We start from the raw sequence: 26,650 nt of genomic DNA on the forward strand, positions 1-26,650 counted from the left end.
TTTTTGTTGTTAGTACTTAAACTTATCTACCCTAACTCTACTCTTATTCTCAATGTCTGTTTCATTAAAACTTAACAACTATGAAATGTTGTTCATTAGAGTTGGTTGTCAATGTCGCCACAAGAAGTCACCAAGTAATCTCACACGAAGGGTCACCCATTGTGCAGATCTATTTTATTGTTGCTCTAACGTTGCCGATCGATTGAATCTCACACAAAATAGGGTTATCGTCGACAAATAACTTGTGTATTTAGTTTCGCTTATTGTTTCAAAGAATTTTAGTTTAGAAAATTATTATATTAAGATACATTTAGCACTTGTGATCATTGAATATTTATTTTTTTATCTATGTTTGTACTTTGTTCGACAACTACATATTGAATTTGTATTATTATGTTACTTATGTGAAGTTATATAAACATATTTTTTTTTCTCAAATAAGCGCGGGTAATAGGTACAATATAGGTATGCAGATACACAAAGAGTACAAGTACATGGATTAATATTCATACCCACGCGGGTATGGGATTGGATAAGGGTATTTTTTTAAATCGCAAGTATGAGAATGGGTACTATAGTACCCTACCCATACTCTACTCATTGTCATCCTTATTTAGAAGTGAGAAAGAGTGAGACTTACATTATTTTTGTAGTTTTTAATAAATTTTAACATATAATGATAGATGTGTTAGAGAATCTGTGTTAAAGAGTGTTTTACTAACATTATTCGTATAATAAAAAACATAAAAGTACAAGTTAAAAATATCTCTTATGAATTAATTCATGTGGTCGATAATAGATGGTTAAGACTATAAAATATAAATATCATATCATAAATTAAAAAATCACATGAATTTAAAGTTTAATTCTTATCATCATTATAATTCTTTTGTATATTTTATTTTAATTTTTTTAAAAAATGTGTAAATAAAATTTAACCTACAAAATATGATTCTGTTAAAAACAAGCTTATTATCTCTTGAACCAATATAATTTTACATATATCTTTCATTCTTACTAATTACTTTAATTTAAAAAATATTAAAAAGTAATAGATCATTCTTTTCAAAAGAAATAAATTATTTTTTTAACTGAATAGGTCAAATCCCTAACCTTTCTTCTGATAAACTTTAAATATTAAGTATAAATATCTATATTTTAATTAATACATTTAAATTTTGTTCTCTTAATATTATTTGATTTATTTCTTATTTATTATATTAATTTTAATATAAAAGTTTTTAAATTTACACTAGTGTAAGAATATTCTTTCCTTATATATATATATATATATATATATATATATATGCTTGAAAGGTGAAAGACATTAATAATGATCATTGACAAAATAGAGAAAAAAGTGAATAGTAAAGTAGCAACATCAAATCTAAGCTCTTTATTTTAATTTAATGACCATTATTAATACATCTCACCTCTCATAATAACAAACTCCTCTCACTTGAAATGTTATATATATATATATAAACATTTATTATATTAAAAACTGAATAAAAATCTTTTTTTAATGCTTAAAATGAATTTTAAGGAATGAAATTAGCAAAACTATTTTTACTTCTTTCTCGTTATTTTTTCCCTGCTTCTGTTAGGATGAAAATATGATTTTATTCATATTCATTAACGTTTGATATGAAGATAAAACATAAAATGACAGATTCATTAACAACTTTTTATCACAATTTTACTGAGAAAACTTACGAGTAAAATCATCTCCTTTTTTGCTTTCACATCAAACTCGTTTGCACGTGTATTAAAATAATCAAATTCGACATGCTCAAAATAAACATTAAAGAAAAGCACCACATAAAACCATAGATTTGTCAATGTCTACAACAAGATACCGAGAACTCTCTGCAAAATTCTCTGCATTACTCCTGAACCATTCATCAAGTAATATTTAATGCATGACTACAGAAGAATTTTCAATGCAAAAACAGTCATAAGTGACAGTTAGTTTCCAGAGTCAAAATCAAAACCTCTCTAGTCTCTATCGAGGATACCAAAACTTTCATCCTTCAGGAGAATCTATGATGTTTCAAATATTTAAAAGGTAAAAAAAGTACAACAGGAACAGCAAATTATCCAACCAGACAAGCTCAGCAGTTCCATCAAGCCTCAGCAAGTAAATTTTAACTGAATCAGCTTCTGTCTTCCTATGCAATTTATCCAGTTGTCTTGGGTGCTTTTCAAAACAAATCGGTATGTGCAAAGACAGTGAGGCCGGGGATCACATGGTGTTGATTCACCAAAGAATGATAAAAAACAAATACTTTAGAATATTGTAGAATTAGAGAAAAGTTGTATCAATTTATCCTGAGCTTCTGGGAAAAACTTCCGGGCAAATAGATAACAAGATCGTTTTGAGCCGTTCAATACACAAGGTGTAATTACCACTGTTCTCTGCAAAGCATGTGAAAATGAAAACTAAATAACAAAGCATTCCTTTCCATAGAAGCAGAAGAAATATCACAACATGGAGGACCTTGGAACCTAATTTAGTGGAATGAGATTAATACCTTTGCATCACTTGTGAAATGTGGACTTTCATCAATGTACTGCAGTTAACGAAATCATGTCATTTAGCATTAATTCAAGATAAATGCTGATTTAGAACCTTGATAAGTAACAAGAGACAAGAAAGTAACTAGGTGTGTGCAAAAGAAACGGAAGATGAGAAGATTTGTAACAACTTCAACACCCAATACACCCAGATCCTCACAGTTGAGAAGATTCAGTACCCCCTATAACTAAAACTATCAGCCCAGTCACTGTTTCCACCACACATCTACAAGAAAATTATGTCTAGTCATTCATATAGTTTAATGCAACCTAATTTTAACACACTGAAATTCAGAAACAAGGACTTCATTTTCCTTCCTCTCTAGTCTCCACAAATCTTCAAAGCTATTATATTATGGTCCACGGGGAATTTATATCACAATTTGCTATTGTTAAAAGTAAAAAAGCATAGGAAAAGAAAAAAAGCAAAATAACTAAGGATTCTAGGTGGTAAGACTGCTATTACGAATGACATCATGCAAAAAGAACTTAAACGTCATAAGAAGCATCACACAATAGGCTTCGTGTAGAGTATAATTTGTTACACCATGCCACTCATGAGCAACACAATAAATTTCCTTTGATGATTTTAACATGAAGAAAACAAACATATCGAAAGGGAATAAGAGTATAATTCATCACATACCGCTATGTTTTTCATGAGTTGATAAGTAATATCCCGAGCCCTGAATGACCTTGGATGCCATTTTCCTTCAGACCAATCAACATACGTTACGGACCAATTTGCAATTCCACCTGGATCAAGCATCTAAACACACACCATAAAAGAGTTAGCTTGGAGAGAGAGAGATGCCTGTCATTGCAACTCAAAAGAGAACAGATTTGTGCACCGACATTAAAAAAGGTTGGCAGGTAATGCTCATCAGCATAGCAGTTGCGGTTTCCCTCCATATTTGGCTGGGAAGTTTAAAACATGGGCAGTAGAGTTTTGTCAGTGAGGCTACCTTTACATATTCCTTCCAATAATTTTCAAAAATAGTATTAACAAGAAACAGTAAAGATACTCTGTAAAGAATGAAAGAAAAAAAAATACAAAGCAAATTTTAATTGAATCAAAAGTGGAATTTTTTTATTAAAAAGTGTAATTAATGCACTTATATCATGATTCCCAATGCACTCCCAATGTGATTTCCAATAAAATCCTTTTATTTATTGATTTCTTAACCAATGTCTTTAGGGATCTAGTTAGCAAGACCCAAATGCTATAGTAGATTTGATCAGCAAAAATAAAATAAACAGTCAGACTGTCAGTAATATTATCAAGAGAAGCACATTTACTTATAGAATATCATATAAGTTCATACACACGGCAGCAAGTACACTATTGATGATATATCTGAATAAAAAATTATTACCAACTATCACAGTTTTAACGTACGCATATCTTAATAGTGAAAGAAGAAAGATACTTACTTACGTACATGAGGATGAACAATCCAAAATAAGCATATGAAAAGAAAAAAAACGCAAAGAATAAAGAATCCATATACCATTGCTAGATACAAGATATTTACAAGCTACTGATAATTATGTCCAGGAAATTTTTATAAAATTTAATCTTTATAATATTCAGCAAACTTAATCATATGTAGCTAATTACAGTTTACAAACTTATTAATATTATGTCATGCTTTGACATGTTAATCAAGGTGATAGGATCATTGGAATGATACAAAATGGATCAAACAATCCATCCAGTTAGCAAACACTAGCAAAAAAGATTCTTAGTAACATAGTACCCTGCAATGATGCTTGAATTTTGTGAAATAGAGACTGTCTGCCATAATTATTATTGCATGCTGCCGTTTCATTGAGAACCACTGCATTAGAAACCACAAGATCCAAATTAGCTGCATGTCAGAAAAGTTTCCATTGGTTTCCTACATAACTACATTTCTAAAATTTGTAATATAAAATTCATTTTTCATCCAAATCTTGACTGCTATGAATGGTTAAGCATTTTAGAGGGGGAGATGATTAACCAAAGAAAGAAAAAACTTTGAAAGTCAACCATAAAATCAAATTTTTCTGCCAAGTGAAAGTTTCAAAACTAAGAATGAAACTTGACAACTTGAAATACTGGAAGACAGTTACATTATCCAACAACTCATAGGCATTAAACAATAAATAGGTAATATATCACATAGAGTTGATGACACGGCGAATGAAATGGTTTTGTTATTCCTATTTCCACAATGACTTTCATGCCATAAAAGATTGCCTAATAAAAGAAAGGACCACATGAATACAGAGCAGGGGTATATAGTGAACACTCAGAGGAGAAAGAAATTATATAATTAGACAACTTCTTTCAAACTAAATGAGTCATGCAATGCTAAGTGCAAGTGATAGGAGAAGAGAAGAATAACCACTGAAACACTGCAATTGAATGGATGCTCAAATTTTCTAGTAGTAGATATCAACATCCATAGAAATTATACCTGTGAACCCTTTCGGAAGTCCTTCTTTTCAACTTCAGGCAACATATGTTCTATATATCTGCCATTTCCATGAGGACCAGGATCCACGTAGCTTTTTTCAAACGATGAGGGGGAAAAATAGAGATAGATTAGTCCAATTACCATCCAAAAAGTCTGTGGCATAGAATCTTTAATAAAAGGAAAAAGTTAGAAATTCATCAACTAATTTGTAGAATGTTCTTTTATAATCTCTTACCTGTCAATAAAGCTGACGTTTGTTAATAACAAGTAGTTGTACACAAATTCAAAGCGGCGCACAGGTATACAACTGAAGCAGAGATGGATGTACAGTTGATTAGATTAATTCCCAGAAACCATGACTTAACAGCAAAAAGAACCAGATAACAAAAATACCTTTCAGACAACAAGACAAAATGTTGGTTATCAGGGTCTAAAAGTGCATTTGCCAAAAGTCTCCTTTCTGCTTCAACCATAGAAATTTTCCCCCAGCCTACCTGAAAGAAATTGAAAACCAGTTGGCACTAAGAAAGAGATGGCATGACCTTACAAATGGAGACATGTTAAGTACCAGGAAATCAAAAGAGGAGAAGAGAGTTTTTGTGTTTATTTTCTCTGGTGTTTCTAATGTCATTATTGTTCTGGCTCCAATTAGAAAGAAATTCTACCAGACTATCATCTTAAGTGTGAAGTTCATGTATTCTTTCTGTATATATGAAAAATAAATGTCCCATATGAACATTAGCTCTGCCTGCTTTGTGGAGAGAAGGGGCAGTTTTGTTACAACTAGTAGAAAAACAAAATTGAAAATAGCATGAAATTTACTTTTACAAGGAGTGTCTTTGCACCATTTTACCAAATACTTGAAAGGAGACGTTGCATCATTAACAACTTTATAAGTACTTAGCTATGTGTTGAGTCAATCTCTTATACACTGTCATTGTATCTTAAATTATCTTTATTGTGTTTATATTGCCTATTTCATTAATTACATTTTTGTGGGATCTAATTGGCAAATTTAAGAGTTGGTCCAAGTTAGGCATAGAAAATCTTGTCTTCCAGACTATTGGACCTTGATGCAGTTTATAATGATGCATAACTTGAATTACAAAAGTTGAAATCTCAAGATCATAAAGCTTATGGAAAGCTAAGACAGGGTGCCACAACTTCTCTGTTGGGTGAAAAGTTTGGTTTGGGCATTTTGAGGGTGAAAATAAGCATGCAATTCAGAGCTGGTGGAAAAGGATTAATAGCATAGTATATAATTTAATTCGGTAGTTAATAGATACATGTTTATATTAGCACTATCTAATCATAGTAGGTGTCTTAGGACTTAGGAGCACAACAGTTGGTTATTATAGTACAAGGTTTTTTTATAATTTAAATGTAAATAAATGGTAGTTAGTTAGTTAGTAGATATTAGTATATTGTTGCATACTCCCCACTAACTTTCCAGTTTGAATTCTATATTCTATTATTTTAATTATCTTATTGATATTCAACATCCTTTAATTTCTCTTCCTTAAGAGTCAAGCTACCAATACCAACTCTTCATCAAGAAGACACAGAGCCCTTAGCCTTAAGAGTCAAGCTAGGGATACCAACTTTTCATCAAAATTTTATACGTTGTCCACGTTTTTAACCACTCTTAACTTAAGTTGGAAATTGAAACTGTCATATAAAGATATTCTTTGCAATATGCCATACCGGTTCACTGTGAATGTCTCGGCCAACAAAATAGGAGCTGACATGTACTGGTTTTTCCTTCGATGCATGTACATAAACAGAGAATCTTCCCTCATGGCCCTGCATTTTGTAATGGGTACAATTCAAATAAATAGGAAGTAACAAATCTCTATCACATTCAAAGTAAAAGGAATTGCGCTTGGTAATTATATTCAGAATGACAATCATTGACATTGACATTTTACTAAAATGAGAAAAATATGCCATTAATAAAACCTTCAACCTGGTATTATTGGAACGTGTATAGAGCAATGTTCAAATTACTATTACAAAAGAGAGGAAAAAATAGCAGAAGTAGATGGAAAGTAAAATTGAAACTCGGAAAAGCTATATACTATTATGCCACTACTCTGCTCCAAGGCCTAAGCCTCCATTTCATTCACAGATTCAATTCCCCCCCTCTCATCCCCATGCTTCCCACACCCCCATTCTCCAATATTGTGCTGCCATGTGTCAATTCTATTAGACTCCGCCCTTTATCTCTTTGACAGACTTCTCCAATATGTTTCCATTCCTACCTTGCTTCATTCTTAGGTTAGGAAACATGGATTTGACCATGACCATCATGCCCAATAAAATATTCTGAAAATGAGGTATATAAAAATATTTGTTGGAGACCTGAACAGTATTCATGTCATGAGTCCAAGCAGCATTATCATACATGCATAATGTCCCTCACGAGTCCCGAATGCTGTTTCATAATGTCCCCCTCCTTAGTGCAGATTTATAATAGCCAGACTTAGAAATTTATCCAGGAATGGTAATGCTGTTGAGAGCTCTATAATCAACACAAAAACACCAGCTGCTATCCTTTATCTTAACCAAAATATGTGGACTCAAGTATGGGCTACTAGCACTGCTGGGTCTAATCAAAAGATACAAGTTGTTGAACAAAATTACAAACGAAAATTGAAAAATTAAAGATAGCATTTACAGCATACTCGAGAAAGAAGACACAAGCAAAGTCTATGGTCCATGAAATAAGAATGGCATACCTTAAAGAACATGTGCCAGAGCTTCTCAAAAGGCAAAGAACCCGGAGTCAAAAACAAAAAAGCAACTTTAGGAGTCCTGGTTTGAACAGGATAATAATTCAGAATCTCATTGATAACAATCCGAGATTCAATCTCTGCATCACTTAATTGCCGGGAACGAGCAACCGGTGGAAGATCAAAACTACGACCACAACCTTGTGAGGAAAATAAGGAGCAAGTGGAAGTGCTTTGCGGCGGATAAACGTATGCAGCAATCAGAAAAACACATACTATAGCAATTAAAACAATAATCCAAGTAGGCCTCCTTAAATGTGCCCGGTTTCTTGATCCAACCATGATCAGAATATTTCTTATGAATTGCGGCCATGCAAGTTCCTTCTTCATTTAATTTCAAGGTACCTCACCACCTTCCCCATACATCTATCCATCCATCAACATTCATCCATTCATTCAAATCCTCTCTGTCATTCCACATACCAATCAAACAACACAAAGAGTCACAATAAGCACTTCAAACTACCAAAATCCAAAAAACATGAAATTTAAAACACACATATAAACATCATTCATTTCCTTTCTCTTTTCAAACATTAATTCAGATCTTACCCCCTACCTCTTACCATAATTAAAACAATATTTATATACATCACTAAAGCAGAATCAAAAGATCCATCAATAGAACAAAACACTGTCGTTTTATGAACCCTAACACACACCCAGAAAAAAAAAAAAACAGTTGTTTCTGTTTTTGTGTAGACATGTGTATGTGTGTCTCTACAGTATAATGAAAAGGACAGAGAGGTTCAGATCTTTAGTTTACCCAAACAAATATTGAAACGAAGAAGGGAAAATGTGAGTGAATGGTACCTCTGATCCAGAGCAGGGATCTAAGGAGGGCCCCAACAAAAACCGGAAGAAAAAGAAAGGAAAAAAAAAAACGAAGAAAGAGCAAAGCAACGAAGATCAATAAATAAACAAATAAGAAAAAGGGAAAATGGAGAATGGTTGAGAAAATGCTACAACATAAACAGAGAAAGAGAAAGAGAAAGTGAAAGAGAAAGAACTCGGAAATGACTACGACAGAGAGAGAGGAAGAAGGAATGGCAGTGGCTGGTTCAGATTTGCAAAGCCAATTGGAGAGCGTTGATTCCGCTGTTGTTGTTTAATAATAATAATAATAATAATAATAATAGTTTACTCGTAAGTCTACTACTTTATTTAATGTTATTTATGAAATTATGAGAATGAAGAACCATATACCATAGCAGTAGAAGAAGCCACATCACAACGTGTTTGTGTTTTCTGTGTTGAGCTCTTTCAAGTTCTCATCTCTAACTAAGCCTACGTATATTCACTGTTCGTATATTCTCACTTTTCTCTTCTCTTTTCCTTTTTTAAATCTTATAAATCTCTCTACAATTCTATATTCATTATTCAACCTCTCATGGAGAGAAATCTTATTTTTACAATAAAGTTGTTGTATTATAGTTTATACAAAACGTAAATTTTTATTTTTTATAATTTTAACATATGATTATACCTTTCGATTAAATATTTAAATTCAGTTCTAAAGGTTTAAATTAATAAAAATATTATTAAAAAATAAAATGAATGATGCAAAGAAGAGAAATATTTTAAAAAAATTATTATATAAAGGATTTTAAGTATTTTTATTTTGTTAATTCAAAGAATACCTTTAGTAATTAATATTCGTTTTTATTATATAAATTGCTGAATTGAAAGTTAAATTTTAATTATTTTAATGTAAAAAATTTAAAATATTACAACTAAATTTTGAAACTATGTGTGTGTGTGTGTTATAGTTTAGATATTAATATATTTTATATAAAATTTGTATGTTCGTGTGTAGTAAAAAATTATATATATTATAAATATTTATTTATTTTATATTTATATTTATATTTATATTTGTATAATATAAACATTTATTTATACGATTTAAGCATTAATATATTTTTGAGTAATTTTTTTTTATCTTTGTAATACATACTTAACTCTTAATATTTTTTTAGATTTAATTATATTTTTTTAATATTTAAATATTAACAAATTTATAATGTAAAATGTTTATATCATTGACATATATTTATTTTAGGTATTTCAATACTAATACTTTTATATAAACATTTCGTTCATGTATGATCAAAGTATTTATTTCTTTAAGTTATAAGCTTATCAAAAGTTTTTTGTTTTATAAAAGTATGAAATATATGAGTAATTCATTTTTACATATTTTTTAATCAGATTATTATGATACTTTTTATGAATTTTGTTAGTGTGCAATTAAAAGTTTATCTCATGTAGATTCATCTTCGACCCTGTGAATTAAAATAACTTAGTTAAATGTAGTAGCATTAACACTCCGATTATTGTTATATTGATGTTGTTTGTCGCTTTGCTTTAATTTTATTTTTTTCATTATATATAAAGGAACCATACAAATTATCAGCCATACTCATTCATAATTATTTTTTCAATTCATTATAATATGCATAAATAAAAAATTCCCATTTTATTAAATCTTATTCATATGATTAACTAGAATAGTGTTAAATCATTTATTATTTTGTCTCATATTCCAAATTGAAACAATTAAAAGAAATTTGGTTAAAAGAAAAAAAATTGAAATTTAGCATTACTAATAAGAATTTACTAAAAAAATAAATATTTAAAACCATTAAAATTTTTATTGTAAATTCTTACGTCATGAAGTTATTGACCGAGAAGTCGATGAACATCATCCCCTAATCCCATTGACTCGGTCACTAAATTTGACATAATTAACCTAAGAAATAAACAAATTGTTCCAACCACTCTTTGTTAACTTAATCCATATAAAATATTCCAATAAACTGAATAAAAAAAGATATTTACATAGTTTTATAAAAAAAATTGATACTTTTTTTTTCAATAATGCGTATTACTTTAATGCATAAATTTTAATTTGATTATTACGTATTGTTTTAAACTTTAAATAAGTGATTTTTTTAATATTTTATTTTGTTTAATTCAACAAGAAGGGGAGTAAATAACGTTAGTTGCAAGTAGGTATAGGTTATTTGCATAAAATAAAATAAAATGGTCAAGAAATTCATTTGACTACAATGAATGTTGATTCTTACATGTTAAAATATTTGCAACATGAAATTTTAAAATGGTCAAGAAAAAATTGAATTATATTTTTAAAAAAGTTTTTAAAATGTTAAAACCTTGTTAAAAGTGTGTCTATGGAAGAGGGTTAAAAATCTTAGATCGAGATCAAAAGGCTCAAGCCCTTGTCTAGTAGCATATTCTTTTAGGAAAATATTTACATTTTCTTTTTAGAAATTTCCTAAAAGAAAAAACTATTTTTTATAAAAATAAGTTGAACTAGTGATGCACTAAATTAATATATGTCTAATGAAGATTATAGGAAACATCACCAATGATTTTGAGAGACTATTATATATGGATAAAATAGAGTATGAATGATACAAGGGGAAGTTGAAAAATCTTATAATCTTCATAACATCTAAAAAATGTAGAGGAATGTTGAATTTATACTAAGTTTTCAAAATAGTTGTTGCAATTCATCTACTAATAATCTTCATGTCTTCAAATACATTTCGTATTTGTTGGAAAAATCAAAATAGTTTAGAAGTTTTATCTAATGTCATAATCATTGAAAATGTTTCCTTGTGACTGGGTTTTTTCTTATCATGCTAACTTGTACAATATTCGTTGCTCTAGAATAATTTCCTACTTCACTTTCTTTTTACATGTAACTATAAAGCAACTTGTAATAGTTAAAAGTTCTCTTGCCAAAATTTAGCAAAATACCATTTGCAAATCATTCACCTATTCGAAATTAGTTCAAATGCCTCGTCATCAAGGTTGAGAAATACTTCATATTTTTCAGAGCAAGATAAAGTTGTTAGATATGTCAATTTTCTTACTATCTAACATGAAATCGTCTCTTATCCTTAGATATCTTGAGAATTTTTTAGGTGTTACTATAGACCTTTGCGAGGACATCAGATTAAGTTTATAAATTTCATATAATTCAAAATTTATTTAATATTGCGCATTTTTATTTTATTAAATAGTAGTATATTATTTAAAATGTATGTAAATAATTATTTATTTACGTGTATTTAATATAAAATTTTAGATTTATTATTATTATGTACGATCCATAAGATCAAATCCCACTTTTAAGTGTATGTGTAGAGGGTGCATGGTTGGTGTATGTGTAGTTTTCCTGAATATATTCAGTAACTAACATATTTATTGATTGAAAATTGTTACTTTCTTATATATTTATTATTATTAAAATTATTAACCTTTTTCTCAATTAAAGAAATAATGAATATGTATAGTCTATAGATGTTAATATTAATCAAAATATAACTAGAAAAATACTGACTTAAAGTTCTTTAGTCTTAAGTTTTACATTGTTAAGATAAAATATGTTTTTAGTCTTTTTAAATATGATTAAATTAAACTTAATCTTTTAAAATTTTTGTATTAGTTTTTATCTTAATTTTTTTAAAAATTTAAATAGTATTTATTTCTACTTATTAATGATGTACATGCATTAAAACATGTCGCATTATGTACTAACTTCAAAATAATTATTAATTACTGACATGAGATTATCACAGCCTGTGATTAGAATTTTCATGACCTTTGGTAAAATTTATAAAAAGACTTAATACAATATTAATGCATAGTTTATTTTATTTTTTAAAACTGAAAAAATTATTTATCTAAATTTTATAATCAAGTAATAATAACACTGTACTCATAACAGTTAGGCTTAATTGCACTTTTAATTTCTATATTTTGACATGTATGTAATTTTAAAAACTTGAAAACAAAAAGAATAGCATATTTTACTACACTAATTTAGTATCAATAATCCAATTTAAATATTCATCTCACAAAAATGTAAAAGTAAAAAAAGAATAAAATAATTAAAAATAAATTTTTAAAAAATATTAAAACTTTCTGATGTATATAATATTAAAAAATAACTATTAAACGATATTAAATATTATAATTACTAACAATGTAATAAATATAACATGTGACAGTCTTTAATTAGTCAGATCATTATTTAATAATCATTAGAGATAAAAATATTATATTTAAAAAAATAGAGACAAAAAAATAACGAAATTAAAATAGAAAAAAGTTACAATATTCACACATGTTAGGTAATAAATCATCATTAAATGAATGGAGTTATAAGATCCCGTTCTACCAAAAAGTGATGTTAAAACATAGAGCTTGTATTATTATGCATACACATGTAATCTTCAATTGCCTCTTATAAAAGTAAAATGTTAATAGTATAAATGTTAAAAATTTCATAAAGTTTAATGTAATAGTTAAGTTATAACAATCTTTTACTTGATGAGCTGATCTTTTACTTGAACTTTTCTTGCATATTTAAGTGATGATAATTGAAATTTTAATTGAGAGTTAAATTGCAATAAAAACAACTACTTATAAATTAAAAAAAGATGCAATTTATCAAATATTAATAAATGAGTGAAATGACTAATATAAAGAGAAACTACTAAATTTATTGATCATCACATAAAATTCTATCAAGATATTGTATGAAAATTTAATTTTTTCTATTTTTTATTTTAGAATGAAAAGATTTTGAACTAAATTAGTTCAAATCAAAGAAGGATTTTGGAAGTCTGATCTTGATTCATTTTTATTTTTTTTTAGTTTTACTCATTAATTAATATTCATTTTTATAAATTTTATTCCTATAATATATATCACATTGAATAAAATAGAAAACTTGATATGATATTGAATCCATGAAAGTCTTTTAGCTAATGAATTATTTTCTTAGATTGGATTTTCCTCCCATATTTAAATCGTAACATATTTTCTTCACTAAAGGAAACGTGACAACGATTTGAATTTCACATTGAATAAAATAGAAAGCTTGATATGATAATGAAGCCACGAAAGTCTTCTACCTACTGATTAGTTTCTTTGATTGGATTTTCCTCGCGTATTTAAATCATAGCATATATTTTCTTTTCTGGTGGAAAAACCTTGTCAATGGGTTACCAAGAAGCATGAATGAGGCAGATATGGGTGGGGGAAGAGAACACAGAACTTTCATATGGTGACAAGCAGATAGGCAATTTCTCCAACAGACAGAAATTTGATCCCTAAAGACTAGCAATGGTGACAAGTAAGTCCCATTAACATAGGGTCTGGGAATTCAATCAATATTCTAGATGAGCACTATGATGCTCCAAAAGTAGGGCTGATAAGGTTAATCCTATGTAGTTTGGCATTCACATTGATTATATTTGATGAGTGTGCGTTTAAATGAGATTATCTTAAGAAAAACGTATTAATGTCTTTTAAAAATTTCTATAAGAAACTTTGAAAAAAAAATTTATTCTAGAAATTACAATTGAGCCTTTCACAAAGCTGCTAGCTAGTTTCCATGTGTAAATGAAAGCCAGAGGTTAAAATATATTGTTTCCTAATTTTTGAAGCTACAGTTGCATTTGTTCAAATGTTTATATTTTGATAAATATTAGATCTCGTAAACATTATTTTATAATCATGCCCCCATAATCCATGCACCAAAGGTGGAGGCCTGGGCCTTTGGGGTCTCACATCCTTCATCCTTTGCCAAACCCAAAAAGAAAAAGGACCCAAAGGAATAAAAAATTAATTTTTTCACAGGAATTAAGAAAACAGACACACTACACATTTTTTACCCTAGACTAAAAGTATCTTTTATTTGCTTGATCCTAATAGACCCCCACAGATGGTAATGTTACATATTACACATTCTAACATATTATCTTTTGAGGTTAAACTTTAATGAAAATCGTAAAAACATACTCAAATAACATGTAAGATTCAGAAATTTTAGTGAAATGTATTGTCAGCATTTATCTTTGCTACTGTCATAAATGAAATGAAGAGATCAATTTCAGCAACTAAAATAAGCTGAACTTCAGGGGAAAAAGTGGAAAGATTGTCTCAGTAACTAGTTAATTACACTACATTGCAGCTTATAACACACTAGCCCATTTTAAGACAAACTCTGCAGCCAAAGAGCAGCGCGGAAAGTTTTTCTTCTCAATATCCTACTCATGCACACTCATAATCATATCATTATACATGAAAATGTGCGCAGTGCCAAGTTACAAACTTGTCAGATTTTTCCTGAAGGGAAATTTTTTTTATTGCATTTCGATATCATATTCTTTGAAAAACAAACAAGGAACCTTTGGAACCCAATCCTAACCTGATTTTCTCATCCACATAAGTGATTTTGAGTCTAACTTCACTCTGACCACCATATTGGACCTTCCATGATCCAAGCTTCAATTCAGGCGCTTCAAATATAACTTGAATCCATTCACTGTCCAAAACCTTGAGTTTTCCTGTTTCATGTTTGCAGACATAAAGTCACCACAGAAGTTTCAACAGAGAATAAAAACAAGATAGCATTCACATAGATACAAAGTCATTCACTAAACCTCCCCTTTGATCCTTGGGACTGAAAGCACATTCGCTTTAGTTTCTAAGCTTCACAAAACTTTCACTTTCGACTTCATAAGATATTACAAAATAAATATTATTCTCTTCGGTTTCATTTGCAACATTTTTATAAAATTCCAGCTTAGATAAGCTTTTCAACAAGCACTTATAAAAGATAAATAATAATAATAAAGAAGGAATTAAACTTTTCTTATAAGTTAAAATCAACTTATATTGATCAACTTCTAGAAAAATTAGATGAAAAAGCTTTGGCAAAAGTGTCCATAAGTTGATTTTAACTTACAAGAACAGTTTGATTTATTTATTTTTTCTTTTTCATTGATACTTATTGAAAAGTTTATCCAAATTGAAAAAATCAAAGTCAAAGTTTAGTGATGTAAAGGACTAAAGAGACTGATAAAATTTCAAGGACTAAAATAGAAATTTGCTCCTAAGTCATTCCTTTTTCATTTTCTACTCATAAAGAATTTAAAATCATCAGTAACTATTTATCAGTTTGGTTTTGGTTTTGGAATTACAAAACTGAGAAATTTCAGTTTTGCTACCATCAATAACTTTTTTGGATATGGTATCAGCATGTGGAAGTTTCACTCATATCCTTTGACTAATTAAATGACATACCTTTCAAAGACACCTCTACATCCAGAAAGCCTAAAACAGAAAGGGAGACCTTGTTTCTCACAATATCAGGAGCTTCAACAACTTGAACCATTTGTTTTGTGTTAAAGAAAAGGCGCCCAAATGCACTCCTGTAACCACCTCCAGGTGATGTTGGCCGTGAACAGTACACCACATCCCATTCTAGGTAGCATAAACAAGAAAAAAATAGTAAAGCAAAAATTGAATGATTCTCGTACAACTGATTTACATATATTGTGGAAAGAAATGTGCATAAAGAATGATTTGAAGTTGAAAGTGGACACTTTTAATAGATAATATCTAATGCACTCACATTTTACTGAGGACAGAGATTTAATACACTCTTTTATTTCACTCCATTCCATTATTTTGCACTGATCCATGCATAGCCTGATGTGTGTTTGACTTGCTTTTTTTTTTTTTTTTTTTCAGAAGTTCATATTTTTTTCCTTCTAATAACTATAAAATGACACTTTATTTCTTATTTTCACTTTGTTACATTTTGTTGTTTCTGTCATTTTCTTGTAAATTCTAGAGAACAAGAAATGAATTGAAAACAAGATGATATTTTATAATATAAGAGAAAATATCATCTAAAATTGAAAACCAAAAAACTAAACCAGAGGCACCCTGAGGTTAACAAGATCCAGTAAAATGAATATGAAGACAAGTTGTAAGGAGCTTTTAAACAAAATCTCAAGGTTGAGCAACACAATAAGGTATCACCTCCAAATATTAAAGGGCATTTCACTGGCTCATTCACGCAATACTTCTGCAACTCCTGAGCCACTTCAGCCACCTCTTTATGTTGTTCCTTTTTCAGTAAAACACCTCCATCTGTTTGCACCACCTAATTGCAGAACTCAGAATCCAAATTTTAGACGGAAAAAAAAGTAAAAATTGAACTGAATGAAATGGAAGTAAGTATTGTAATTAATAACTTTTCAGTGCTGAAAATTGAGCATCATAACACATGAGCCCTTTAATAAAATCTATAACAAAAATATCTTGGCTTTTCAGTTAAAAAAATCAACAATAAAAAAAAGAATTAATACACAATTTTCATCTTGTGTTGCTTGGGTACGAAGGTTTTCTTGGGTGCAAATTAATCCTTGGATAAAGTAGAGTAATATACAAAATTAGTCTTACATTATAAACATCAATTCATTCAATTCTTGAAATAAAGTAATATTCCCAGTTGACACTTTCAAAACACAATTTATATAACGTCCACTTTCAGGACTCAAGTACCACAAGTTGACATTTTTAGTGAAAATTTAGAAACACTTGCATTTACAAAAATAACTACTTATTTTTAAAAATTATTTCGATAAATTAATAAAAATAAAGATAAATTTCCGAACGTAAGCTGAATCAAATCCGAACTCATTCAACAAATTATATTTCTATATATTATTAGTTGTAAACAGAAGAGTTGTACCACACTCCCCGTCACACTCTCTATCAATGAAAATTTACTTAATTTTGGATACTTAATTTCAGTGGGAGTTAACAAAACTTATTTAAAATTAAAAGTAAGATCCACCAATTTTTTAATTTTGAATAAATTTTAATGACAGATATAACTAAAATGAAGAGTGTACCTTGGAAAGAATGGAAGCAACAAGATCATGAGGGCCGGTTCGCAAGTTAGGGTTAGAGACCGAAACCGAAGCGGAAGCAGAGACTCCGAAGCTGTAGTGGCGGCGATGTGAACGGAGAACGATGGATTTGGGTGTTTGAGGGTTATGGCTTCTGAATTTGAACGAAGAAGGTAAAATAAGAGACGCAGAAGCTGAAGCTGCAGCCATGGCCAGATACTTAGCCAAACATTGCTTCACCGTTCTCCGAAGTAGTAATAATAATGAAGCGCCATTGCATGCCACGTATGCTGAAAATCGAGTTGGGTCCTACATGGTGTTCAATTATTGGCTCTTGTTATGCCACGTAGGCAACTCTTCCTCGCCTTATCTTCCACAATCTGATCTCAGAGTATTTGAGCTATGTCCGTACGAGAGGTAGGATATTATTAATAAATATCTCCTGCTTATGTACACACAATGTATCTATTTTAATTGCAACGAAATTTCAAAACTGTGAATTAAAGAAAATATATTTGATTCATTTTAAATTTAAGAAAAGATAACATAAAAAAACAAATTTGGAGGCAGTTAAAAATAGTTTTTAAATGTAAATAAAATATTAAATAATAATAAAATTATGTGTCCAAAACAAGTACAATAAAAAAATTCTCATATTAAAAGTAAATATTTAAATTTTTAACTTAAAAATAAATAAAAATAAACATAATACATGAATCATTGTAACTTAATAAACAGTCTATTTACGACGGTCATAGATAAATGTGCTGAAAATGATTTATCTATGTCTTATTTCATTAGAAAATACTGAAATTTATATTATTGTTTGTTTTAAAAGTAACACTTTTTCGTTAATAAATTAATATATGTCACACTTGGGTTTATTATATTTAATGCAATACGTATTTTAAAATTATATTTTTATAATCTTTTAAACTTAAATATAAGTATTATACATGTTTATTATATCTAATTTTAAACTTAAATATAAGTATTATACATGTTTATAAAACACTATGTTTTTATTTATTAAAATCCTAAATTTGATAATATAATATTTTAAATTATCTTATAATGATATTAAAAGTTGTAAGGAGAAAATTTATGGAAGTCACTTCTTGGATTCTTTAAACTTAATTCTTAAAGCTCTCGTAAAATAGAATTCAAAATAAATGTATCACCTAAAATAGTAGTTTCTTACCCTATATTTTTGTACTATATATTTAATGAGAATGTTATTTTTATAAAAAAAAATAAAAAATTAAATCTGTTATATAATCACAGGAATAGGTAAGATTAAATTTTAATCAATGTTACATGATACATTTTTTCTTTGTAAATTTTTTTTTTCTCTCCTCCAAATTCTCAAATAAAGTTTAAGTAATTTATTTAAAAATATATATAAATTTCTCTTAATTTTTATAATATTATAAAAACTTTAAAAAAATATATATACAATATACTCTTAAATTTACAGAAGAAATACCTTAAAATTATATTAAAAAAATTATAAAATTTAACTATGAATCATAAATATTTTTATAATATAATATATAATTGTTTTTGTAATATCTGGCGGTTGATTTTGATTCTGACTTAATGCGTATCTTTGATGTTTTATCTGTTTTGAGAAGGTGACGAGCACTCTACTGGTTTGGTTTGCGTTCCATCGCAGTTTTCACCACTTTGGAATGGCCACAACATTCCACCTCTCTGTTAGTTTCAATCTTCACAAAGGTTTTCACTTTATATACTCTCTCTCTCTCTCTTACCCCTCACACTCTCTCTTAAATCCTTCACTTACCGCTCACATTTTCAGGTACAAAATGCAAGTACACGCCTCAATCAGTGGTATGAACCATCTCTTCTTACGTTCGTTTTACTTTCAATTAATATTTTTCAAACAATTTTTTTCTGTTGCCAAAATGTTAATGTCGAATGGTTAGGGTTTTGTACCTCTCTAATGTGTATGTGTTTATTTAGAATTAAATGTTTGAGTTTTTGCAGAGAGCACTTCCTATACGAATTTTTTCAGTGGGAAAGAAGCGATCACGCGGACTACAACTCCTGGTTGATGAGTATGTAGAAAAGCTCAAGTACTATTGCAGTGTTGAGGATGTTCAAATACGGTCCAATCCCAGAAATGCACGGTGACTTCGCTGTGTTAATTTTATTTTAGCAGTTTTGGCTCACATTTTTTGGAAAAAAAAAATGTATTCTGTTATTATTAAAAGCTATGAAAATATTATCCTTTTTACAAAAATCACTATACTTTTTTAGTCCTAAAATATAGAATTTTAGGTATTAATTGCTAAATTATTTTATACTTTTATTTATTATGAAATTTGTGTTAATGATGCATATTTACCCATTACCCATATATATGGCTATGTTTATTTATTTAAATATTTACCCATTACCCATATATATGGCTATGTTTATTTATTTAATATATAAGTCACTAATATGATAATTATTTTTTATTAGTTTTGATGAATTAGTTATTTATTTATTATAGAAAGGACTGGAAGGAATATCTTGTTTTCACTATTCTTATTGGTAATTACAAAACGGCCACCACAGACAAGATGACTTTTTTGTAGTTCTCAGTGAAAGTAGTTAATGTTTCCCAGGCCAAACAGATTTTTACTTTGTCTCAATTTGAATGAAGGGTACAGATATTGAACTCACATGTTGTGACTGCACTGTAGATGTATGTATGCAAGCAGGTTCCTGACATTTCACTCCAAAATAGACTTGTACGCAAGAAGTTGTTGCATTTTTCATTGTCTACTAATAGAAAGGTTGGATCATTTGTTGGCCTTGTAGTGATCAGAGGGCTCAGGTTGATGATGAAGACACCGCAGTGATGAACCTTATAAGGTCTGATGATTGGGTATAGTACTATAGTCTCCAACATGCATGAATTTAGAATAATGGTGTTAAATAATTTTTGCATCATTATTTGTACTTGTAATTGTAAGTGTATTCTGTTATGTTGTGGAGATGAGAAGGATAGTAAAGTAAAGGAATTGCTTTTGGTGTTTGAAATGAGTTGCTGCTTGGCACTTGCTTATAAAGTTATAATATCATCTTCCATTTTTTCTGCAGTTTAACTTTATCTGAATTGTTTTGAATTTTTATCCTTATTACCCACTTTTATGAAGCCATACAGATCTATATTTGAAGCCTTACTGTATCCTCATATTAATTGTGTTATATGACTTATATTTATATACTCTGTTAGCACTGTGTCCGTAGTGATGGCACATTGGAGTAACATTAAACGTTGGTAGATGTTATTGTCAACTCGATATTGTGATTTGGGTGCTGATGGTCTTGATGCACTTATCCATGGTATTGGAACCAAAATCAGGTTCCTTTTCTTGTTAGTAACACTTTCTACCATATAGACTACTACACCTACTTTACCCACACAATCACTTGGTCCATGAGGATCTATGTCATATTTTTAACCTTTAGCTGCTATGATTGTCAAGGTTTCAATTTTTGCAAGCAGTGTAATATTGCAGTGTCTACTTTAAGTCCTTGCTAGTTTTTGCAGTGTAATATTGTATTATGACAGTTACGGTTACAGTTTTGTAGATCTTTGTTTCATTCATCAGCAAGAATTAGCATTTTCTTCCCTCCTATTTAGGTTTTCTCTGTCATGTACCTGCACTTATAGGTTGTAATGTTGGATGAACGTGGACAAGACATAGGATCTGAGCAAATGGCGGAGTTGGTGGGTGATGCTGGAAATACTGTAAGAACATATTATAAATGATATCTTCCCTATATGGAAATTCTTCAAGTATGGGCATAATATAATAAGTATTGAGTATGCTTGTTGGCACTATGATGAAAGAAAGCATCATAAGTTGTCAACCATCTAACAGATCCTTGATATCCTGTCTAAATTGAGATTGAATACGTCATTTCTGTTCAGATTTTGTGGTAGTAAAATAATATCATCCATATTTCTCACTCTTTTTGGTTCTTATATCAGTCATTTTGTGTATTTCTATCTTTCACGAGCTTAGTCTATAGTACATTGACATAGATTATCACTAAACAATTTCTAACAACCACCAGAATGATGACATCAAATCTACTTTTAGTTTATGTAAACTCCCAGGCTGCAGCAGTTTCGTAACTTGCCTTTGTCTTGTAACTTGAAAAAAGAAAAAACCATCTATCTCTCAAGCAGGCCAAAATAGGTTCTCGGTTTTGAAATCCTGAAGCGTGATTTCTTTCCTGTTATGCAAGTTTGTATTTTAATCATATTTAGTATTAGATACATCTCAAAATTAAGCAGATTTAGTATCTCTATTTTTGTAAGGAATGGATTTTTGTCACCTCAGTGAGACTTTGCTTTGCAGCTTATAAATTATGACAATTTCACCTATGTGCAACGATATATTTTACTTGTTTACTGCATTGTTTGATTTCTGCTTTCCAGAGTCTATCTGTCGGTGCGATTATCTGTTTCTTTTGATTTGAAAATAACATTAATGTCCATTCCCTTGCTTGTTGCATTCACGTCATAACTCTTCTGTTCTTTCTAATAGAAAAATACCTATGAATAAAATTCCATTTTAAATTAAAAAAATATATTAATGTTTGCTTTCTCACAGGGCGTTTCACGATTATCATTTTGTATCGGTGGGCCCTATGGTCATGGAAGAAAAATGCGGGAACGTGCCAACCTATCGGTCAAGTTATCTTCACTGGTCTTAAATCATCAAATAGCATTACTTGTGCTCATGGAACAACTTTACAGGTAGCAATATTTGAATCTCTTAAATGTTGTATACTTGTATTCTATAATTTTCATGATTTCTAGTCTGAAAACGCACTGGTTGCTTATTGATGACCTGCTAGCTTATTTTTTAATTGAAAAGAAAAACTTTGGGGGAACAAAAAAACCCACTTTTAGAGAAGGTAGCTTTCGGTTTCTGAGGAAATCTTAGAACTGTAAACACAACTATTTATCTTTTCATGAAAGCCGACATTTTAACCCTTTTTACATTGCCAATTTTGGGCTTTTGAATCAAATAAACCAATTCAGAAGGGCCCCAATCCACTGACTAATAACTTTTCTTTTCACATGTACTGAATGATGAATTTTGAAATTACAATTGAATGGGATTTTCCCATTTTGTAAATGTTGATGTTCTTGAGACTATTATTTTTAGGTGGCTGACACGCTTTGCAATTTGTGATTTGTAGGTCGTGGACCATTCTAAGAGGACAAAAGTACCATCATTAGACATCTTATTATCTTTAATATATGTCATTTATTATGAGTCCTGTTTTCCTCTGAACCTTTTATGTCTTATCTTTCACCGAATTTGCATCTTTTGAATTTTGGAGTGAACATATGAAGTGACGTCAAAAATCATTTTCTGGGGAATTGGATGGGGACGGGGAGGTAGGACTTAGAATATCTTTTCTCCAAATTGATAAGACGATTGTTATAATTACTAACGAAAGTTATTTTGTTGATAAAAAATTCTAATCTTTTTATAACACCAATCTAATAAATTTTCATTATCAAATGTAGAAAATATTATTTTTTTATGGATTTTGAGTATTAAATTAATTTTTTTTATAAAATGTTAAGTGAATGTTATATGATATTTATTCTTGCACTTACATTATTTTATTTGTAGATGACCCTATATCTTATTTAGAAATGCTTTCACAGCAAATTTGAAGAAATTCTCAACTGTTGAGATCTTACAATGGAAATTGGAGATTTATTTTTATTCTTACTTTTAAGCAAAATGAAAAAAATGTCATTTTTTTAACTTAAATTTGTTTAAGTGAATTTTGTATATTTCTTATGAGAGAGAAGGAGGCTAAATGTGGTGAAGAGGAGGCCGGAGATGGACAGGGATGAAGAGAAACAAGTATAGGAAAAAAGATCAGAGGTAAGTATGCGGGTGAGAGGAAAAAAGAAAGTTGGAAATGGATGAGGTTAAATATGGAGACTGAGGTGAGGAGAGAGATAGATGTGAGAGTTCTCTTAGCACTGCCACTCTTCCTTTTCTTCTTTTAGGACCCTTCTTGTTACAACACTCCCTAAAATAAATTCTTTTAAAAAATAACTTTCATCTTTAATTTAGATAAATTTAACAGAAATTAAATTTTTTAATGAAATTTAATTAAAAAATAAAATAAAATAAAATTTAATATCTTTTGTAAAAAAATTTAATTAAAAAATGAAAGAAAATAAGTCGTGGCAAAAAAAATTTCAAATAAAAAATTTTTAATTTTTAAATTATTTTAGTAATTAGTTATTAAAAACATAAAAAAACCTAAATAAGTCCGAAATAGGCTCTTTTTCTTTCATATGAAAAAAAACTTAAATACCAAAACATGAGAATTTAAAATAATATATTTGCTTACAAATGGCAGAAACTAGTTAGATACAGAAAATGGTAAATCTTTTCTTTTTTCTTAATAATAAATCAATCAATCACATAACAATAACAAGGCTAGGATAGACACATCCCCTAAGATTTGGTTCAGTTTGGATAGGAAGTTACGCAAATTTGCTTATTTCTTTTTTGGTCAAAGGGAGATTAGCTCATTAAAATGCAAATTAATGTTAGAAAAGAAGTAATAAACCCATTCTTCATAAGGGAATCATAAAAATAATACTTCTTAATAAGAAAGTGTTTCAGAGGTACATTAAACTCATCAGAACTAGGCAAAATAGAGTAAAATAAAATATTGAAATGACATTGTAAAAAGCAATCTACTCGGCATCTTTTTTCTTCTTGGGCATTCTGTATCCACCAACAACACAGGCATGGTCCCTCTCAAATGGTTCAAGAGTGACTTGTTCCGAAGGCTTAAATTGGTCTGCCTTCAGCTTGTTGACTTCACTAGCAAACACGGACTCAGCAGGGACGGTGGAGTCAATGCAATTAGCCTAACATACAGAAATGATCTGAGTGAGCATGATTTAATACCATCAGCAAATAGCATGATTTAATACCATCAGCAAATAACTTAAGACACAACCCACCACTTTACAACTTGACTTGCAATCTACCAACCAAAGAACCATAACATAAATTTAAAATTGTCATGAAAATTTGTTCACAATGTTAAAAAGTAAGGGGAAAGACTTGACACAACACAGGGTCACCCTTTCCACAATGTTCTCCACACTTGGCCCTTATTATGATAAGTCGCACCACCCAATTTCTAACAAAAACGTGAATAAATTTCTGAACAAACCTTAATTGAAATGACAAAATGACCCCCAGCTTTGAGATAATATGAAGCATTCAACCCCAAAATCCTTGCCTGCAATGGTCACACAAAAATCATAGAAGAAAAACTGATCAATACACTAACTTGATTTTCCAATAGAATTCATTTCTATTAAAAGTATAAACAAGTAAGAATTCCACAAAATTGAAAACAAACAGACCAAACAGTAAATACACCAATACCAATTTATTAAAATAACAGTAAATTAAAAATTCAGTAATTATAGGTATCAAACAGGTATACATGCAATGATCAAAGAAAAATAAACCGCCAATCACTGAATTAAAATTAAAATAATCAGACATTATATACAAAAACAAATTAAAGAAATTGAAGTGCATCAGAAACTCGGGTCTACATCATCCAAAATGTCTTGAAGGGGAATCCGAGTATAACTCATCATATGCACTGATTATCCCATATTGAACCACTCTGTAATGAATAGTAAAAATGAAAACAATGACTATATGGCAATAAAGACTGAAAAACATCGACTTTATATAACACTAATAATAAATGTGCTGTAACTGTAACAAGGATAGAACCACCCTCAAGAGTATCGTAAGAAATTTACACCTGATCGGGTTGGGCAACATCAGAAAATATCACATCTACCATGCCAACCAACATTCTGTACTTAGCTGGATGTCTAGCATCTTCAATAATGGGTATGACATTAGTCCGCTTCTTTGCCATATTGACCAAGTCACGTCCACTTCTATGGGAAAATTCTACCGCATATACAACTCCAGTCTATAAAGCAATAAATACTCTAATCAGCCTTTTTAAACAACACATGCAAAGATCTTGCAATTTTGAACTTGACCTACTGGGCCAACAACGTCCGATACATGGGAAACAGTTGTTCCAGAAGCAGCTCCTAGGTAAAGAACCCGCGCTCCAGGTTTCTTTATAAGTAAAACAATAAACAAAATGTCAGAATAGTGTATTTGAAAGCACAATGACAAAACACAGCGCGTTTATCAGGGAAACTTCTTACAATCCATATGTTGTCAACCCCACCAAGGATAGCAGCAGCCAACTTTGAACGGAAAGGGTTCCAAACCCTATACTCTTCTTTGGTACCATCCTCATTCTAAAAAATACAAACATTCACATGTCACCAACAACACAACCATCCTTAATTTATACAACATACAAACCTTTTTCCTATTTAATAAAAAAATAAATCACTAAAAATCAGAGAACTTTTAAAAAATCAGAAAGATGAGAACCTGCACAGTAATCCTTTTCTCATTGTAAACAGCTTCACCAGGGACAAGATTCTTAGTTACAAGAGCATCTTCTTTACCCTTAGCAATGAAAATACCTTCATGTCTGTGAGGCTCAACAACAACCTTGCTCCCTCCCTTCATTCCGCCCCTGCCACCGCCACGGCCACCACCTCTTCCTCCTCCACGGCCACCACCTCTACTTCCTCCTCGGCCACCACCACGTGCTTTGAACGGTGTGCCACCTCTATCTCCTCCTCTTCCTCCTCCACCTCTTCCTCTCCCTCTATCACCCCTACCTCTGAACCCTCCACCGCCACCACCACGACCTTGAGGAGGAGCCATCTTCGAGAGCAGAGTGCGAAAACGGCGACGAGATGAATTGCAGCGAAAAAGGAGGGGTTTTGGGGGGGCTTTTATAGTCTGAGAAGAGTTAGGGTTTAAGAGGGAGGGTTTTGATTTAATTTTTCAGATCCATCGGGCAACCCTAATCCTGTCAATCCACTTCTCTTGTTCCTACGCAAAACGTCCCTCCATCAAATTTAATTAAA

The 26,650-nt window shown here is 30.1% G+C and overlaps 4 protein-coding genes and 1 non-coding gene across 6 annotated transcripts; 1 reads left to right on the forward strand and 4 right to left on the reverse strand.

Annotated features, from left to right (window-relative positions):
• Positions 1-1,979: 1,979 nt before the first annotated feature.
• LOC113846747 (glycosyltransferase BC10-like) lies at positions 1,980-8,677 on the reverse strand. Of its 2 annotated transcripts, none has more exons than XM_027475346.1 (11): positions 8,645-8,677; positions 7,778-8,238; positions 6,744-6,842; positions 5,433-5,533; positions 5,275-5,346; positions 5,040-5,130; positions 4,338-4,418; positions 3,433-3,495; positions 3,224-3,346; positions 2,535-2,573; positions 1,980-2,418 (listed from the first exon to the last, which is right to left on the reverse strand). In XM_027475346.1, the coding sequence occupies exons 2-11, from the start codon at positions 8,159-8,161 to the stop codon at positions 2,290-2,292; spliced, it is 1,182 nt and encodes a 393-aa protein (XP_027331147.1). In that variant the 5' UTR covers positions 8,162-8,238; positions 8,645-8,677; the 3' UTR covers positions 1,980-2,289. The 2 variants fall into 2 exon arrangements, with proteins under 2 accessions (XP_027331147.1, XP_027331146.1); XM_027475345.1 differs by having other exon boundaries at positions 7,778-8,241.
• A 5,993-nt stretch (positions 8,678-14,670) lies between these two features.
• On the reverse strand, positions 14,671-17,974 carry LOC113846590 (probable plastid-lipid-associated protein 8, chloroplastic). Its single transcript, XM_027475038.1, has 4 exons — positions 17,581-17,974; positions 16,703-16,826; positions 15,959-16,138; positions 14,671-15,219 (listed from the first exon to the last, which is right to left on the reverse strand). The coding sequence occupies exons 1-4, from the start codon at positions 17,785-17,787 to the stop codon at positions 15,032-15,034; spliced, it is 699 nt and encodes a 232-aa protein (XP_027330839.1). The 5' UTR covers positions 17,788-17,974; the 3' UTR covers positions 14,671-15,031.
• A 1,203-nt stretch (positions 17,975-19,177) lies between these two features.
• LOC113847908 (putative RNA methyltransferase At5g10620) lies at positions 19,178-22,849 on the forward strand. The gene is made up of 7 exons (XM_027477240.1): positions 19,178-19,314; positions 19,397-19,428; positions 19,585-19,727; positions 20,407-20,473; positions 21,266-21,343; positions 22,215-22,360; positions 22,810-22,849. The coding sequence occupies exons 1-7, from the start codon at positions 19,269-19,271 to the stop codon at positions 22,847-22,849; spliced, it is 552 nt and encodes a 183-aa protein (XP_027333041.1). The 5' UTR covers positions 19,178-19,268.
• A 1,375-nt stretch (positions 22,850-24,224) lies between these two features.
• Positions 24,225-26,582, reverse strand: LOC113847315 (mediator of RNA polymerase II transcription subunit 36a-like). The gene is made up of 6 exons (XM_027476326.1): positions 26,103-26,582; positions 25,868-25,963; positions 25,698-25,775; positions 25,444-25,620; positions 24,832-24,900; positions 24,225-24,520 (listed from the first exon to the last, which is right to left on the reverse strand). The coding sequence occupies exons 1-6, from the start codon at positions 26,442-26,444 to the stop codon at positions 24,344-24,346; spliced, it is 939 nt and encodes a 312-aa protein (XP_027332127.1). The 5' UTR covers positions 26,445-26,582; the 3' UTR covers positions 24,225-24,343.
• LOC113848673 lies at positions 25,204-25,276 on the reverse strand. The gene has a single exon (XR_003501936.1). It is a non-coding gene; the product is annotated as a small nucleolar RNA snoR60 (small nucleolar RNA).
• Positions 26,583-26,650: the final 68 nt, after the last annotated feature.

The sequence above is a fragment of the Abrus precatorius genome, unplaced genomic scaffold (genome assembly GCF_003935025.1).
Source record: "Abrus precatorius isolate BTA unplaced genomic scaffold, Abrus_2018 Scaffold8, whole genome shotgun sequence".
Taxonomy (NCBI): domain Eukaryota; kingdom Viridiplantae; phylum Streptophyta; class Magnoliopsida; order Fabales; family Fabaceae; genus Abrus; species Abrus precatorius.